Source organism: Coregonus clupeaformis, chromosome 23 (assembly GCF_020615455.1).
Source record: "Coregonus clupeaformis isolate EN_2021a chromosome 23, ASM2061545v1, whole genome shotgun sequence".
Classification (NCBI taxonomy): domain Eukaryota; kingdom Metazoa; phylum Chordata; class Actinopteri; order Salmoniformes; family Salmonidae; genus Coregonus; species Coregonus clupeaformis.
In genome coordinates, this window is record NC_059214.1 from 46,163,426 (window position 1) to 46,180,653 (window position 17,228).

The 17,228-nt window shown below is 42.5% G+C and overlaps 1 protein-coding gene across 2 annotated transcripts in view; it reads right to left on the reverse strand.

Annotated features, from left to right (window-relative positions):
- Positions 1-15,991, reverse strand: part of uxs1 (UDP-glucuronate decarboxylase 1) — a 112,949-nt gene extending 96,958 nt beyond the window's left edge. Inside the window, exons 1-2 of one of the 2 annotated variants that reach the window (XM_041843924.2) lie at positions 15,245-15,991; positions 98-125 (exon numbers count right to left, since the gene is read on the reverse strand). In XM_041843924.2, the coding sequence (XP_041699858.1) occupies positions 98-125; positions 15,245-15,335 (119 nt within the window). In that variant the 5' untranslated portion in view covers positions 15,336-15,991. The remainder of the gene's footprint in view (positions 1-97; positions 126-15,244) is intronic. The other variant, XM_041843925.2, reaches the window with a different exon arrangement.
- Between the last annotated feature and the right edge of the window lie 1,237 nt (positions 15,992-17,228).

Genomic DNA, 17,228 nt, shown 5'->3' on the forward strand with positions numbered 1-17,228 from the left:
AAGGAAGGGCACTGATAGTGTGACAGTGTAATACTTTCATGGTAGCCATGCATTTTTTAAAGAAGAAGAAAGGAAAGACATTAAAGCATTACTGTACCTCATATTGGTGTAGGTTCCCCAGACAGCTACAATGAAGGACGACAGAAGAGGAAGAAAACATTAACTAAGGTGCTTTTCAAAATGACCTTCCACACAATTACATTGTGTAGGTCTAGTGTTTTGGTGTAATGGTTTTGCCCTTGGCTAGTACGTCCACATTCTCCTATTACTATATACACACACACACTACTATACATACAGGTCTAGAAAACATTCATACATATAAATAAAATAGTTGTGAATTCATTTTTAAAAGGAGCGAGAGATTAAGAGAGAGAGCTAAGTGACAAGCTAAAACGATACCCCTGTGGGGTTTTGACCACTTCGTTGGATTCCTCATGTCTTACTCATTATTAGAAAAAAGTTTGGGCCAAATTGGATGTTCAGTACTATAATTATTGAATATTATATGAATCCTATAAATTAAAATGGCCAATTTGGGTGCAATCAATATATTTCAAAAATATAGTTCAAAATATATTTCAACAAAATAATGTTGCAGGAATGCTAATCTTATTTGTTTCTAAATTGTTGGAGATCATGGCTCGACAGCAGTTTTCAAGTCTTGCCATAGATTTTTAAAGCAGATTTAAGTCAAAACTGTAACTTTGCAACTCAGGAACATTCACTGTCTTCTTGGTAAGCAAATCCTTGTGTTGTAGGTTATTGTCCTGCTGAAAGGTGAATTCATCTCCCAGTGTCTGGTGTAAAGCAGACTGAAGCAGGTTTTCCTCTAGGATTTTGCCTGTGCTTGCTCCATGCCGTTTCTTTTTATCCTGAAAAACTCCCCAGTCTTTGCCGATGTCAAGCATGCCCCAAACATAAGGCTTTGTTTGTATTTAGGGCTAAAAGTTTATTCCTTTGCCGTGCTTTTTTTCCTGCAGTATTACTTTAGTGCCTAGTTGCATACAGGATAGGATTTAGCATATTTGTATTATTATTTTCACTCTGTCATTTAGGTCATTATTGTGGAGTCACTACAATGTTGTTGATCCATCCTCAGTTTTCTACCATCAAACATTGAACTCTGTAGCTGTTTTAAAATCACCAATGGCCTCATGGACATCCCTGAGCAGTTTCCTTCCTGTCCTGCAGCTCAGTTCAGAAGGACTGTATCTTTAATGTGTCTGGGTGGTTTAATACATCATCCACAGCATAATTATTAACTTGACCATGCTTAAAGACATATTCAATGTCTGATTTGTTTTTGTTACCCATCACAGCCCTTCTTTATGAGGCTTTCGAAAAGCTCCCTGGTCTTTTTGTAGTTGAATCTGTGCTTGAAATCCAATATTTGACTGAGGAACATTACACAGCTGTATGGGTGAAAGAGGAAGTCATAAAAAGAAATCATGTTAACCCCTATTATTTCATACAGAGTGAGTCCATGGAACTTATTATGTGATTTGTTAAGGAACATTTTACTCCAGAACTAAAATAGGCTTGCCTAAACAAAGGGGGTGAATACTTATGCAACAACTATATTTTAGTTATGTAATTTGTATTATTTTTTTATTTTTTTTATCACAATTAAATCTAATTCAATCCCACTTTGTAACGCAACAAAATGTGAAGAAAATCTGAGGGGGGTGAATACTTATGATACCCACTGTAATTGGATTCCTCATGTCTTACTCATTGTTAGGAAGAATTATGGTCCAAATCAGATGTTAGGTACTATATTTATTGACGATTATAGGAATCCAATTCATTACAGTGGCCAATTTGGGTGCAATCAATTAGCTTACTTTCTCAGAGATCAAATTATACACTGCTCAAAAAAATAAAGGGAACACTTAAACAACACAATGTAACTCCAAGTCAATCACACTTCTGTGAAATCAAACTGTCCACTTAGGAAGCAACACTGATTGACAATAAATGTCACATGCTGTTGTGCAAATGGAATAGACAACAGGTGGAAATTATAGGCAATTAGCAAGACACCCCCAATAAAGGACTGGTTTCGCAGGTGGTGACCACAGACCACTTCTTAGTTCCTATGCTTCCTGGCTGATGTTTTGGTCACTTTTGAATGCTGGCGGTGCTTTCACTCTAGTGGTAGCATGAGACGGAGTCTACAACCCACACAAGTGGCTCAGGTAGTGCAGCTCATCCAGGATGGCACATCAATGCGAGCTGTGGCAAGAAGGTTTGCTGTGTCTGTCAGCGTAGTGTCCAGAGCATGGAGGCGCTACCAGGAGACAGGCCAGTACATCAGAAGACGTGGAGGAGGCCGTAGGAGGGCAACAACCCAGCAGCAGGACTGTGCACAAATGTGCATGTGTCTGCTCAAACGGTCAGAAACAGACTCCAAGAGGGTGGTATGAGGGCCCGGCGTCCACAGGTGGGGGTTGTGCTTACAGCCCAACACCGTGCAGGACGTTTGGCATTTGCCAGAGACCACCAAGATTGGCAAATTCGCCACTGGCGCCCTGTGCTCTTCACAGATGAAAGCAGGTTCACACTGAGCACGTGACAGACGTGACAGAGTCTGGAGACGCCGTGAAGAACGTTCTGCTGCCTGCAACATCCTCCAGCATGACCGGTTTGGCGGTGGGTCAGTCATGGTGTGGGGTGGCATTTCTTTGGGGGGCCGCACAGCCCTCCATGTGCTCGCCAGAGGTAGACTGACTGCCATTAGGTACCGAGATGAGATCCTCAGACCCCTTGTGAGACCATATGCTGGTGCGGTTGGCCCTGGGTTCCTCCTAATGCAAGACAATGCTAGACCTCATGTCGCTGGAGTGTGTCAGCAGTTCCTGCAAGAGGAAGGCATTGATGCTATGGACTGGCCCGCCCGTTCCCCAGACCTGAATCCAATTGAGCACATCTGGGACATCATGTCTCGCTCCATCCACCAATGCCACGTTGCACCACAGACTGTCCAGGAGTTGGCGGATGCTTTAGTCCAGGTCTGGGAGGAGATCCCTCAGGAGACCATCCACCACCTCATCAGGAACATGCCCAGGCGTTGTAGGGAGGTCATACAGGCACGTGGAGGCCACACACACTACTGAGCCTCATTTTGACTTGTTTTAAGGACATTACATCAAAGTTGGATCAGCCTGTAGTGTAGTTTTCCACTTTAATTTTGAGGGTGACTCCAAATCCAGACCTCCATGGGTTAATAAATTTGATTTCCATTGATAATTATTGTGTGATTTTGTTGTCAGCACATTCAACTATGTAAAGAAAAAAGTATTTAATAAGATTATTTCATTCATTCAGATCTAGGATGTTATTTTAGTGTTCCCTTTATTTTTTTGAGCAGTGTATTTCATCAAAATAATGTTTCAGAAATGCTAATCTTATCTGTTTCTAACTACAGAAACAATTTCAGCGCAATCTGAGATGGTGGGTGTCGAAATCCTCTTTCTTGTGCTTTATGAGCTGAAATGACCCATGTACTGTAAATAAATCAATATGGCTAGGGAAAATAAGAAATCTTCCCCCGACTCTCTCTCTCGCTGGTTTGTGTATTTATGAGAGTATCATATGGGTGCACGCACTCACAAACCCTTGCTACAGCATGCCCTGCTAGTGGCCTGTGACAGTTTGATAGCCTTGTTCGTATGAGTTGACATTTCCACACGAGACACCTGTTGCACGCAACATAGAAAACTTGAAAGGCTTATATTTTGGCTCGATTTTTTTGTATTTAGTATGTCACTTCTTTCATGTAACATGATGGGTAGTCTAACAGTGTCTGACTCTGAGCATCTCTGTGTCCGTCCCAGGTCATTTTAGATGCAGTACTAAGCCAGCTGAGGATGACAGGAGGAAGGTTGAAGAGAGGTTGGAGGTGGATGGCATGAGGGAAGCTAGAGGCTGAATTCCATAAAGTCTGTCGGCACACGGATTCTGACATTTCGATGAGGTGAACAGCATCACTGATTCATGCAATATGATTTGGTGTATCTGTGTCACGGATAATTTTGACAAATCAAGCTGGTGCTTGAAGTGGTACCAGGGATTTTAACCAGGAAGTAGTAGTCAGAGAGGCTGAAGGAGGTTGATGGTTGGAGATTGGACGGAGGTTGAGGGAAGCTGGGTACTGGATGATGGGGGTTATGTGGGTGTACGGGGAGGCTGAAGGGAATCTAGACAGAGGTTGGAGCCTCAGGGAATTTAAAGGCTAGAGGCTGAAGGGAAGCATGGAGAGCCTACTGAAGTAGGCTGAAGGAGCAGCGGACAGGAGGCTGAGGAATGGGGACGGCTGCCAAGGTCGGCCACTTTCTGAGTACCTGAGAGGAGCCCATGCATTGGCTTACGCTTACACACACGACCCACATGCAGCCCCCTCCTCTCACTGTTTCCCTCTCTCTCTCTTTATTCACGCTATCCCTCTCTTTCTATGCTCTCTCAGATTCTCTCCTTTTCTCAGTGTCTCTCGCTCTTTTTCTTCCCCTTTTGTTTCCTTCACTCTCCGTCTCTAGTTGCTTTCTGCCTCACAAAAAGCAGGAGACACAGTCTAGTTCAGTCTTGGTGCCAGGGTGATGCCTGGGGCAGGCGAGAGAGAGAGAGAGAGAGAGAGCGAGAAGGAAGCAGGGCACAGGGGAACATGAGCGATAGCAACAGCCCACTGTTACAAATAGCCAAATTCCAGATGTAATAAGGAAACTGTAGCAATAAGTGTCCCTTATAGTTATATGCCTTACCCATCTCTCCAGTCATAAACAACCCAGGGCAGGTGTGTCTCTTCCCCCACCCTGCAATCCACCCGTGGTGGCTCCATCTATCTGGCCTACTTGGAGTAGGGTGGCTGGCCCGAACTTGATCTGACTCCATCTAGTCTCTACCATGGCCAGCGGCTAACTTAGCTTATACTGTATGTATTGTCGCAGCCAGCCACTTAGATTACAAGCAGCAGTTGGCCTTCAGGATCTCTACTCTAATGGGCTAGAGCCACAAAGGAAAGGCAGAGAGAGGAAACTCCTCAAATCTACTGGGTGAAATACCACAGTCTGCCATCACAACAGCAAGATGTGTGATATGTTGCCACAAGAAAAGGGCAACCAGTGAAGAACAAACACCATTGTAAATAAAACTCATATTTCATGTTTATTTATTTCCCCTTTTGTACTTTAACTATTTGCACATAATATGCCATTTGAAATGTCTTTATTCTTTTGTGATGTAATGTTTACTGTTCATTTTTATTGTTTATTATCTATTTCACTTGCTTTGGCAATGTTAACATGTTTCCCATGCAAATAAAGCCCTTAAATTGAATTGAGAGGGAGAGGTAGGAGAGAGAAAGAGAGAGAGAGAGAGAGAGAGAGAGAGATGATAGGCAAGGGAAAATTCACACTTTGCACCCTGTGACTTGGTGACAAACAACATACGCCGTAGACTAGCCTAAGTCTCAGCGGTGTGTGTGTGTGTGTGCGCGCATGAGTGAAAGCAAAATAATAAAAGACAAAGCACTTCCATTGTACTGCCATCTGGATCAATGCGACTTAGGAACTTAGCGATTTTTCACACATTCACAACCCATTCAACCAGTGTGAGTGCAAGCAAATATTGATTTAAGCATACAATGTCTTTAATTGAAAGAGGAAAAATCCTTTGATGTTTTTTGTTGAATTAGACTCCCAAGGGCAGTAATAAGCTGTCTCACACAAACACTGACTGACTGGGTGAGTGAGTAATGCTGAAAGTGCTAGCCCACAACCGTAAGAGACTGCACAGCCATTAGTGAGTTAGACTGGGGACACACACACAACCTGTCATATGTGGCCAACTGAGGTGGTTGTCTGTGTAAAGAAAAGGGCCAAGGGGAGCTAAGTCAAGTCTTCAAGTCTCATGCAAGGTTAGTCATCACAAGAGCATAGTTCACAGAATCAATTTGCAGAGCGGAATGCTGTTCTGTATTGTTGTTGTGTTCTGTGTTGTTCTCAAATCAAATCAAATTTTATTGGTCACATGCGCCGAATACAACAGGTGCAGACATTACAGTGAAATGCTTACTTACAGCCCTTAACCAACAGTGCATTTATTTTAAACAAAAAAAGTAAAAATAAAACAACAACAAAAAAAAGTGTTGAGGAAAAAAAGAGCAGAAGTAAAATAAAGTGACAGTAGGGAGGCTATATATACAGGGGGGTACCGTTGCAGAGTCAATGTGCGGGGGCACCGGCTAGTTGAGGTAGTTGAGGTAATATGTACATGTGGGTAGAGTTAAAGTGACTATGCATAAATACTTAACAGAGTAGCAGCAGCGTAAAAAGGATGGGGTGGGGGGGCAGTGCAAATAGTCCGGGTAGCCATGATTAGCTGTTCAGGAGTCTTATGGCTTGGGGGTAGAAGCTGTTGAGAAGTCTTTTGGACCTAGACTTGGCACTCCGGTACCGCTTGCCGTGCGGTAGCAGAGAGAACAGTCTATGACTAGGGTGGCTGGAGTCTTTGACAATTTTGAGGGCCTTCCTCTGACACCGCCTGGTATAGAGGTCCTGGATGGCAGGAAGCTTTGCCCCAGTGATGTACTGGGCCGTACGCACTACCCTCTGTAGTGCCTTGCGGTCGGAGGCCAAGCAGTTGCCATACCAGGCGGTGATGCAACCAGTCAGGATGCTCTCGATGGTGCAGCTGTAGAATTTTTTTGAGGATCTGAGGACCCATGTCAAATCTTTTTAGTCTCCTGAGGGGGAATAGGCTTTGTCGTGCCCTCTTCACGACTGTCTTGGTGTGTTTGGACCATGATAGTTCGTTGGTGATGTGGGGACTTGAGCTCTCAACCTGTTCCACTACAGCCCCGTCGATGAGAATGGGGGCGTGCTCAGTCCTCTTTTTTTTCCTGTAGTCCACAATCATCTCCTTTGTCTTGGTCACGTTGAGGGAGAGGTTGTTGTCCTGGCACCACACGGCCAGATCTCTGACCTCCTCCCTATAGGCTGTCTCATCGTTGTCGGTGATCAGGCCTACCACTGTTGTGTCGTCGGCAAACTTAATGATGTTGTTGGAGTCGTGCCTGGCCATGCAGTCATGAGTGAACAGAGAGTACAGGAGGGGACTGAGCACGCACCCCTGAGGGGCCCCCGTGTTGAGGATCAGTGTGGCAGATGTGTTGTTACCTACCCTTACCACCTGGGGGCGGCCCGTCAGGAAGTCCAGGATCCAGTTGCAGAGGGAGGTGTTTAGTCCCAGGATCCTTAGCTTAGTGATGAGCTTAGAGGGCACTATGGTGTTGAATGCTGAGCTGTAGTCAATGAATAGCATTCTCACGTAGGTGTTCCTCTTGTCCAGGTGGGAAAGGGCAGTGTGGAGTGCAATAGAGATTGCATCATCTGTGGATCTGTTGGGGCGGTATGCAAATTGGAGTGGGTCTAGGGTTTCTGGGATATTGCTGTTGATGTGAGCCATGACCAGCCTTTCAAAGCACTTCATGGCTACAGACGTCAGTGCTACGGGTCGGTAGTCATTTAGGCAGGTTATCTTAGAGTCCTTGGGCACGGGTACTATGGTGGTCTGCTTGAAACATGTTGGTATTACAGACTCAGTCAGGGACATGTTGAAAATGTCAGTGAAGACACTTGCCAGTTGGTCAGCACATGCTCAGAGTACACGTCCTGGTAATCCGTCTGGCCCTGCGGCCTTGTGAATGTTGACCTGCTTAAAAGTCTTACTCACATCGGCTACGGAGAGCGTGATCACATGGTCATCCGGAACAGCTGGTGCTCTCATGCATGCTTCAGTGTTGCTTGCCTCGAAGCGAGCATAGAAGTGGTTTAGCTTCGTCTGGTAGGCTTGTGTCACTGGGCAGCTCGCGGCTGTGCTTCCCTTTGTAGTCTGTAATAGTTTTCAAGCCCTGCCACATCCGACGAGCGTCAGAGCCAGTGTAGTACGATTCAATCTTAGACCTGTATTGACTCTTTGCCTGTTTGATGGTTCGTCGGAGGTCATAGCGGGATTTCTTATAAGCGTCCGGGTTAGAGTCCCGTTCCTTGAAAGCGGCAGCTCTACCCCTTTAGCTCAGTGCGGATGTTTCCTGTAATCCATGGCTTCTGGTTGGGGTATGTACGTACGGTCACTGTGGGGACGACATCATCGATGCACTTATTGATGAAGCCAGTGACTGATGTGGTGTACTCCTCAATGCTGTCTGAAGAATCCCGGAACATGTTCCAGTCTGTGCTAGCAAAACAGTCCTGTAGCTTAGCATCTGCGTCATCTGACCACTTTTTTATTAACCGAGTCACTGGTGCTTCCTGCTTTAGTTTTTGCTTATAAGCAGGAATCAGGAGGATAGAGTTATGGTCAGATTTGCCAAATGGAGGGCGAGGTGTTCTGTGTTGTGTATTGTTGTTGTGTTCTGTGTTCTGTGTGCTCTGCCTGTGCTGGGAGTTGTTGGGCCTCCAAGCAGTTCTGCGACTGAAGACTTCTTCTAAGTAGGGCTGGACGTTATGGCCAAAACATAATATCTCGATTTTTTCAAACTCATGGGCGATTCACAATATCTAGATTTTTTAAATGTTCTCTCTAAATAAGCTTTGTTGCACAATTAAAGGTCAATACACTGCATTCCAAACAGTCAGGAATAATCTAATGAATTCAGAGCTTGTAAAATTATACCTAGGCTAAATATAAGTCTTCCACAACCATAAGACCCACTAATAATTAAAGTATTTTACTAAATAGTTTAACCTGCTTTTTGCAAGTCACTTATCTGGCATTCAAGTCTGTCTATGAAAATGCCCTTTTTGTTACAAATTGAACCAGAACCATGCACAATTATACAGTATGACGTGATTAATCCGTTGTAAAAAAGGTTTAATATAATAAATAAATAAATAAATTGGTCATTTAGCAGACGCTCTTATCCAGAGCGACTTACAGGAGCAATTAGGGTTAAGTGCCTTGCTCAAGGGCACATCGACAGATTTTTCACCTAGTCGGCTCGGGTATTAGAACCAGCGACCTTTCGGTTACTGGTACAACGATCTTAACCACCTGCCGCCCCATATGGTCTATAATGGGACCAGAGTTATAATAATCAGGTCACTGTTTTTTTTTTTTTACTCCTGGAAAAACTCCTGGCCTTGGGGAATATGAAACTTTGTCAAACTGCAGCAACCTTGTACTTGTTTATATGAATTATATTTTAAAGAAGGACTAGGGGGGGTTCCTATACACAGACAGAGAACGCAACATGAGTGGACAATAAAACTCACAGGGCTGAGCTTGCTTTATTCAGGTCTGCATCATGTAGTCCAGCCATATGCAACTGTAGGCCTAATAAAAAATTAACTAACGGTCACTCACTTATACCGTATACCGGGGGTTTTAAAAATAGACACAGGATGCTTTTTCAATACCGTCAATACAGTTAACTATTTATTTGAAGTTTTTCAAAACATTTAAATATTTGTAGCTACTTTTTAACCCATAACAATCTAAGCCCTGTCTACACTCAATGTATTTATATAAATTATATGTATATATATTTATATTCCGGTCTCTGACATTGCTCGTTCTGATATCTTAATTTCATTTTTTGGGATCAATTTTCTTGCTAACAAGGTTGAACAGTTGAACTGTTATGAAAACACCCTCCTGTCCGTCTTCAACTGTTTGAACAACATAGCCTGTTCACATTGTATAGATGTTGAAATCAAGTGACCTACCTGGATAAGAAGATGCTTAATTCTCAGAATGAGAACGAGTTCCATTCCTTATATAAATGCGTATTTCTATGCTCATTGCACATTTATAAAACACAGACTAGACAGCTAGCACATAACAGTCTGTGGCTAAAATGCTGTTGGCGGTACGCACATTGTAGCGCAGACCTCTAGTAAGTGGTACCGCAATACCGTGCGCGACAGAAACTGAGCCTTCATTTTCCACAATCATGTTAATTGACACTCCCGCTTTAGTAGGATCAGCTATGTTCAAAATGTTAGGAGTTGGGACATAAAAAGGGTATCGTTAGAAAGGGTAACTTCTCTACTACAGTAAAATAATGTCTCAATGTGTTTCGGTGTCCATATGACCAATTCTGTTAGACCAAACCTCAAATGCAAATAGCGAATTGAAACTGCTTGTTGTGAGAGAGGAAGAAGCGATCTTTCATCAATGTTGTTGTGTATCGGGGGGAGGAGCTTGGTATCGGTGTATGAGTGGGAAGGTGCACAGTGCACACAGCACAGAAGGAGACGAGAACAAAAATAAATAAACGATTGGTAGAGCACGGAGCTTGTAACGGCAGGGTAGTGGGTTCGATCCCCGGGACCACCCATACCTAAAAATGTATGCACACGACTGTAAGTCGCTTTGGATAAAAGCGTCTGCTAAATGGCATATAAAAACTTGATTCTTGTGATACAGGCAATTGGAACATCGCGCTAAATTAATCTAATGACCCTTTCGAAAAAAAATATTGCAGTCAGAGTGCAGTGTAACTGCAGTATGCGGCAAATACTGCATCCAAAATAACACCGTTTTTTTTTTACTGCAGTAATTTTGTAGTGGAACTGCAGTTAGAGTGCAGTATAACTGCAGTAATTCTGCTAAATTACTGCGTCCAAAATACCACAGTCGACTGCAGTTACTGCACTTTTTTTGTCATTTTTTGTAAGGGTTCGACCCAGCCCTAGTCCTCAGAGCAGCGGAGGCTTTACTCTCCCTCCAACCCCCTGGCAGCTTGCCAGAGGCCACACACAGTGGCTAATTGGGAGAAAAAAAATTCAAAGAAAAAAATTGAATTAATCTTGTTCTGTGAACGTGACTGTGTGTGTGTTTTTTTCAATTTTACCATCATTTTACCCATTTAAAATGCCAGGGAATGTGATTATAATGAAATGGGTTCCAATGTTCTCTTAATTCCGTTTTTTATATTTTTCTACATGAGCTGTGGAGAACAAAGCAGTGCATTTGGCCTAGAGGCAAAAACAAAACAAGTTTAACAACAACAAGCCTAATTATCACCCAGATACTGCCACACTTTATTTTAGGCAAAATATGAATCCCTACGCGTCCAAGGCTAACTCCTAAACAAATCTCTACAAATATTTGAACAACTTTGACTAGCTTTAAATCCCCCTTCTTCCCTCTCCAGTTGAGCCACTGGCCAGGGAACAGAGAGCAGCCAGCCTGGTTGTGTCTCGTCAGTCGTGAATGTCTCTAATCTGCTCTGCTCCAGAGGATCCCTGTGACTGGCGTCTGACATTTGTAGAGAGTGGTGCAGAGGACCGAGTCAGTGTCGGTCCTTGTCTACTCCATAGGAAATCAATAGGAGGAGCAGAGTGTAGGACGGCAGCAACAAGCAAGAGAATTGATGCATTTGGGGAACTTCTGAAAAAGTACCAATAAAATCTCTCTTCTAAATACAGTGAGGGAAAAAAGTATTTGATCCCCTGCTGATTTTGTACGTTTGCTCACTGACAAAGAAATGATCAGTCTATAATTTTAATGGTAGGTTTATTTGAACAGTGAGAGACAGAATAACAACAAAAAATCCAGAAAAACACATGTCAAAAATTTTATTAATTGATTTGCATTTTAATGAGGGAAATAAGTATTTGACCCCCTCTCAATCAGAAAGATTTCTGGCTCCCAGGTGTCTTTTATACAGGTAATGAGCTGAGATTAGGAGCACACTCTTAAAGGGAGTGCTCCTAATCTCAGCTTGTTACCTGTATAAAAGACACCTGTCCACAGAAGCAATCAATCAATCAGATTCCAAACTCTCCACCATGGCCAAGACCAAAGAGCTCTCCAAGGATGTCAGGGACAAGATTGTAGACCTACACAAGGCTGGAATGGGCTACAAGACCATTGCCAAGCAGCTTGGTGAGAAGGTGACAACAGTTGGTGTGATTATTCTCAAATGGAAGAAACACAAAATAACTGTCAATCTCCCTCGGCCTGGGGCTCCATGCAAGATCTCACCTTGTGGAGTTGCAATGATCATGAGAACGGTGAGGAATCAGCCCAGAACTACACGGGAGGATCTTGTCAATGATCTCAAAGCAGCTGGGACTATAGTCACCAAGAAAACAATTGGTAACACACTACGCCGTGAAGGACTGAAATCCTGCAGCGCCCGCAAGGTCCCCCTGCTCAAGAAAGCACATATACATGCCCGTCTGAAGTTTGCCAATGAACATCTGAATGATTCAGAGGAGAACTGGGTGAAAGTGTTGTGGTCAGATGAGACCAAAATGGAGCTCTTTGGCATCAACTCAACTCGCCGTGTTTGGAGGAGGAGGAATGCTGCCAATGACCCCAAGAACACCATCCCCACCGTCAAACATGGAGGTGGAAACATTATGCTTTGGGGGTGTTTTTCTGCTAAGGGGACAGGACAACTTCACCGCATCAAAGGGATGATGGACGGGCCATGTACCGTCAAATCTTGGGTGAGAACCTCCTTCCCTCAGCCAGGGCATTGAAAATGGGTCGTGGATGGGTATTCCAGCATGACAATGACCCAAAACACAGGCCAAGGCAACAAAGGAGTTGCTCAAGAAGAAGCTCATTAAGGTCCTGGAGTGGCCTAGCCAGTCTCCAGACCTTAATCCCATATAAAATCTGTGGAGGGAGCTGAAGGTTCGAGTTGCCAAACGTCAGCCTCGAAACCTTAATGACTTGGAGAAGATCTGCAAAGAGGAGTGGGACAAAATCCCTCCTGAGATGTGTGTAAACCTGGTGGCCAACTACAAGAAATGTCTGACCTCTGATTGCCAACAAGGGTTTTGCCACCAAGTACTAAGTCATGTTTTGCAGAGGGGTCAAATACTTATTTCCCTCATTACAATGCAAATCAATTTATACATTTTTTTATTTTTCTATTTATAAGATTTTGTTGTTGTTATTCTGTCTCTCACTGTTCAAATAAACCTACCATTAAAATTATAGACGGATCATTTCTTTGTCAGTGGGCAAACTTACAAAATCAGCAGGGGATCAAATACTTTTTTCCCTCAGTGTATCTTGAAAGGATTGGCATGATAACAACAAGTACACAACATAAGTAAGTATGCTCAGACAAAGGCTTGTTAAGTAAAGTAGGACCCTTACTACAACTTAATAGCAAGTCACCATTAAGTAATTCTACTACAGCTAGTAGCGATGGGTGGGGGGGAGGGGATTGATACAGTTACATATCGGGATATTATTTTGGAATATATTTTATCGATACTTTGGCTGAATTATTTAGATTTTTTTGCTATGTAGAGTTAGCTAGTGCTAGTCAGCTGTACCTGTGCCAAAACATTTTTTTAATCCTATAGCTTGTTCTCCATCTTATTTTTTTAAATAGTGAGCCAACATGTTTTCACCCATTATTTCCTGACTGATCAAAACTCATTTTCTCATGCTCTCTTTTGTCTGTCTGCAGCAGACATATAGTGAGCAATATGTTTGGAACATCAAATTGCAAGCAGTATCGAATCGCCATACATATAGAATCTCTGTCGTAGCCGGCCGCGACCGGGAGACCCATGGGGCGGCGCACAATTGGCCCAGCGTTGTCCAGGGTAGGGGAGGGAATGGCCGGCAGGGATGTAGCTCAGTTGGTAGAGCATGGCGTTTGCAACGCCAGGGTTGTGGGTTCGATTCCCACGGGGGGCCAGTATGAAAAATAAATAAAATAATGTATGCACTAACTGTAAGTCGCTCTGGATAAGAGCGTCTGCTCAATGACTAAAATGTAAATGTAAACTACGGGTGTAGACTAACAGTGATATTCTTACGGGCCCTAATAACATGTAATAATAAATACAAAAATGAGTAACGATAACTTGGCTATATACACAGGGTACCAGTACCGAGTCGATGTGCATGGGTACTTGAGGTAGATATGTACATATGCAAAGCTTTCTAAAAGTGTTCACACCCCTTGACATTTTCCACATTATGTTGTGTTACTGCCTAATTTTTTTAAATGATTAAATCAAGATTGTTTTGTCACTGGCCTACACACAATATCCCATAATGTCAAAGTGGAATTATGTTTTTAGAAATTTTAACAAATTAATTACAAACTAAAAGCTGAAATATCTTGAGTCAATAAATATTCAACCCCTTTGTTATGGCAAACCTAAGTTCAGGAGTAAACATTTGCTTAACAAGTCACTTAATTTCCATGGACTCACTGTGTGCAATAATTGTTTTTAACATGATTTTTGAATGAATACCTCATCTCTGTACCCCACACATACAATTATCTGTAAGGTACCTCAGTCGAGCAGTGAATTTCAAACACAGATTCAACCACAAAGACCAGGGAGGTTTTCCAATGCCTTGCAAAGAAGGGCACCTTGAATATCCCTTTGAGCATGGTAAAGTTATAAATTACACTTTGGATGGTGTATCAATACACCCAGTCACTACAAAGATATAGACGTCCTTCCTAACTCAGTTGCCGGAGAGGAAGGAAACCGCTCAGGGATTTCACCATGAGGCCAAATGGTGATTTTAAAACAGTTACAGAGTTTAATGTCTGTGGATGTTAACCTGTTTAAAGAATCGTGAGAATTTCAATACATATCGGGCACCTAAGTATCGTGATAATATCGCATCTTTAGGTCCCTGGCAGTTCTCAGCTATCACTGAATGGACTAGTGTGCAGTAGTCTAATGCTCTGCTCACACCCTCAAACAATCCTCCCAGTCATAGAGCTATGAAGGGGACATAACAAGGCCTAGAACCTTCTGTTGACTAGGCCTATATTGTTATTAATGTGAGAGTGCTCTGACCCTGCCCATTGACCCTCCAGCAGTAGACTTGAGATGAGACCCATATTAGCCTACTCACTGCAAACAAACTCCATTGCATAGAGCCTCAGGAAGACAATATTCAGACAGTTAGACCTGAATTGTCTTCATCATCATAACTACCATCACCATAACTACCATCACCATCAAAACTACCATCACCAGCATTATTATCATCATAACTACCACAATCATCATCACCACCATTAAAGTTGTCATCATTTTTTCTGATTATTGTGTAAGTGGGATACTACCACCTACTGTTTAGCCCATTTTGGCAATGTAAACAAAAGTTGGTCTTGCCAATAAAGCCTGTTGTTGGATTCGAGAGATAGAGGGAGAATCAGACACAAGATTTATTGTACAGCTGAGTTACTTCAACACAGTAGGCCTATGCTATAGTATTGCAGACATACTGTACTCACAGGCAATGTAGGCGATCAAAGCGAGGGCGACCAGTAGCTTCATCATCCTTCTGTTTAGTCCTGAGATCACCCAGATGATCCGCTTCATCATCTGCTCAATGCAACATCGAACCCGGAAGCACGCGAGGCTCCGGTTTATAACATTTCAGAACTATGGACCAAAACGCGCGCTCCTTCTAGATTAAGACTTGTTTCGAATATCTAATATATATCCCGCTAAATTAACGCGTTGTAGTTAGTATGTTACAAGCAGGAATTAGGCAACTACGACTGGACAGAGCTTCATACGTGGCTACCTCCTGTCCTGTAAAAGCACAGCTAACTAGCTAGTTAGCTTAGCATGCTACGTTACGTTACACTCACTGCCACTCGTGGCTATTCATCTCTCTGGGTCGTGGTACGACTATAATTATCAGTGCAGCAAACCCTCGTCAGCTTTCAATCCAGAATGTACTTAAATACATAGAGTATATCTCTGTACGATAACTGAATAAATATTAGCTAGCTATCTGCCTGGTCACACACAACATTAGCAATTCATTGATGAGCGAGACCTGCTATCTTTCATTACCATTACTTCTGCATAGTTTTCTAAAACGTAACAACCTTATAATCAAAAGAAGTTAGGAATAAATATAATATCTTCTTAATGTTTAACTTATCCGGATAAAATTGTACGCAATTCAGAGTTTATTTCCCCCCAGGGTGATCGAGTATTCCTGACCACGATTGAGCAGCCTGCCGCGATAGCAGATATTTAACATCTGATTTTTGTAAGTAAAGACATGGCATTTTTTGCATTTATTTGGGTACATATACATCTTAGAATTATATTATACATGTACAATATTACTACCCAAAAGTTACAACTGCTCTATAAAAAAAAAAAAAATAGCGATAGGGCATGATGAACTTTAACCCTATGTGTTAATCACGCAGTGAATGTCGATCACAGAATCATTCACCGCATGCACAGTGGCTCATTCATAAAACCTACGCACGGTTGAGTGATTTTCCACACCCATTCAGGGAACTTCTCTGTTCCATGCCTTGTTATAAAATATACTTTCTTTCCCCTGTCTATACCGGTAAGGGTCTTACGCTGTTCATTCCACCTTTTGCACTTCAGCTACCCTTGTACACTAATATACATGAATACATGTTACCACGCACATTTCTCTCTAGGTGCTGCTGGTGCATGTGTTGTTTACTTCAGCTTTTTCAGTTACAGAATGTTGCTCTGCCCGAAGTGCCCCTGAAGTACCCCCTCGTGCATTTAACCAGTAGGCCTATGGTCTCATAAGTCTTCTCAAGTACCCCCTGTGGATAGGCTAAGTACCCCCAGGGGTCCTAGCAACCCTGGTTGGGAACCACTGGTTTAGTTCATGGTGGCTGTTTTTTTTAATGAGCCATTGCTGTCCGGTGGTGATGTGGATGAGTGGTCTCTGTGGCAAGCAATTCAGCTTTAACATTCTGGGTCTATTGCAATGAACATCAAAAGGAAAAGGAACTAGCTATGACGTCAATAAAACATTGAATAGATCTTCAGCAAAGCAGAATGAGATTTCAAGTGTTTTCTGAATATCACTTCTACACAGAGAGAAGTTGTGTGTTTGTGTAACCCTCATATCTAGTACATTAATATTTACAGAACAACACTTGATAAATGATCATTACTGTAGAAGCAGTAGCTGAATAAGGAACGGTGGTTAGATTATTTCAATAGATTCAATTAAACCTATCCATGACCGTGATGAAAGCCATCTTATCTCCTGCAGTGATAGTTTCTATCTAATTCCAGAGTTAAATTTACAGTGCATTCAGAAAGTGTTCAGACCCATTTACTTTTTCCACATTTTGTTACGTTACAGCCTTATTCTAAAATGGATTACATTTATTTGTTTCCTCATCAATCTACACACAATACCCGACAATGATAAAACAAAAACAGGTTTTTAGAAATTTTAGCAAATCTATTCAAAAT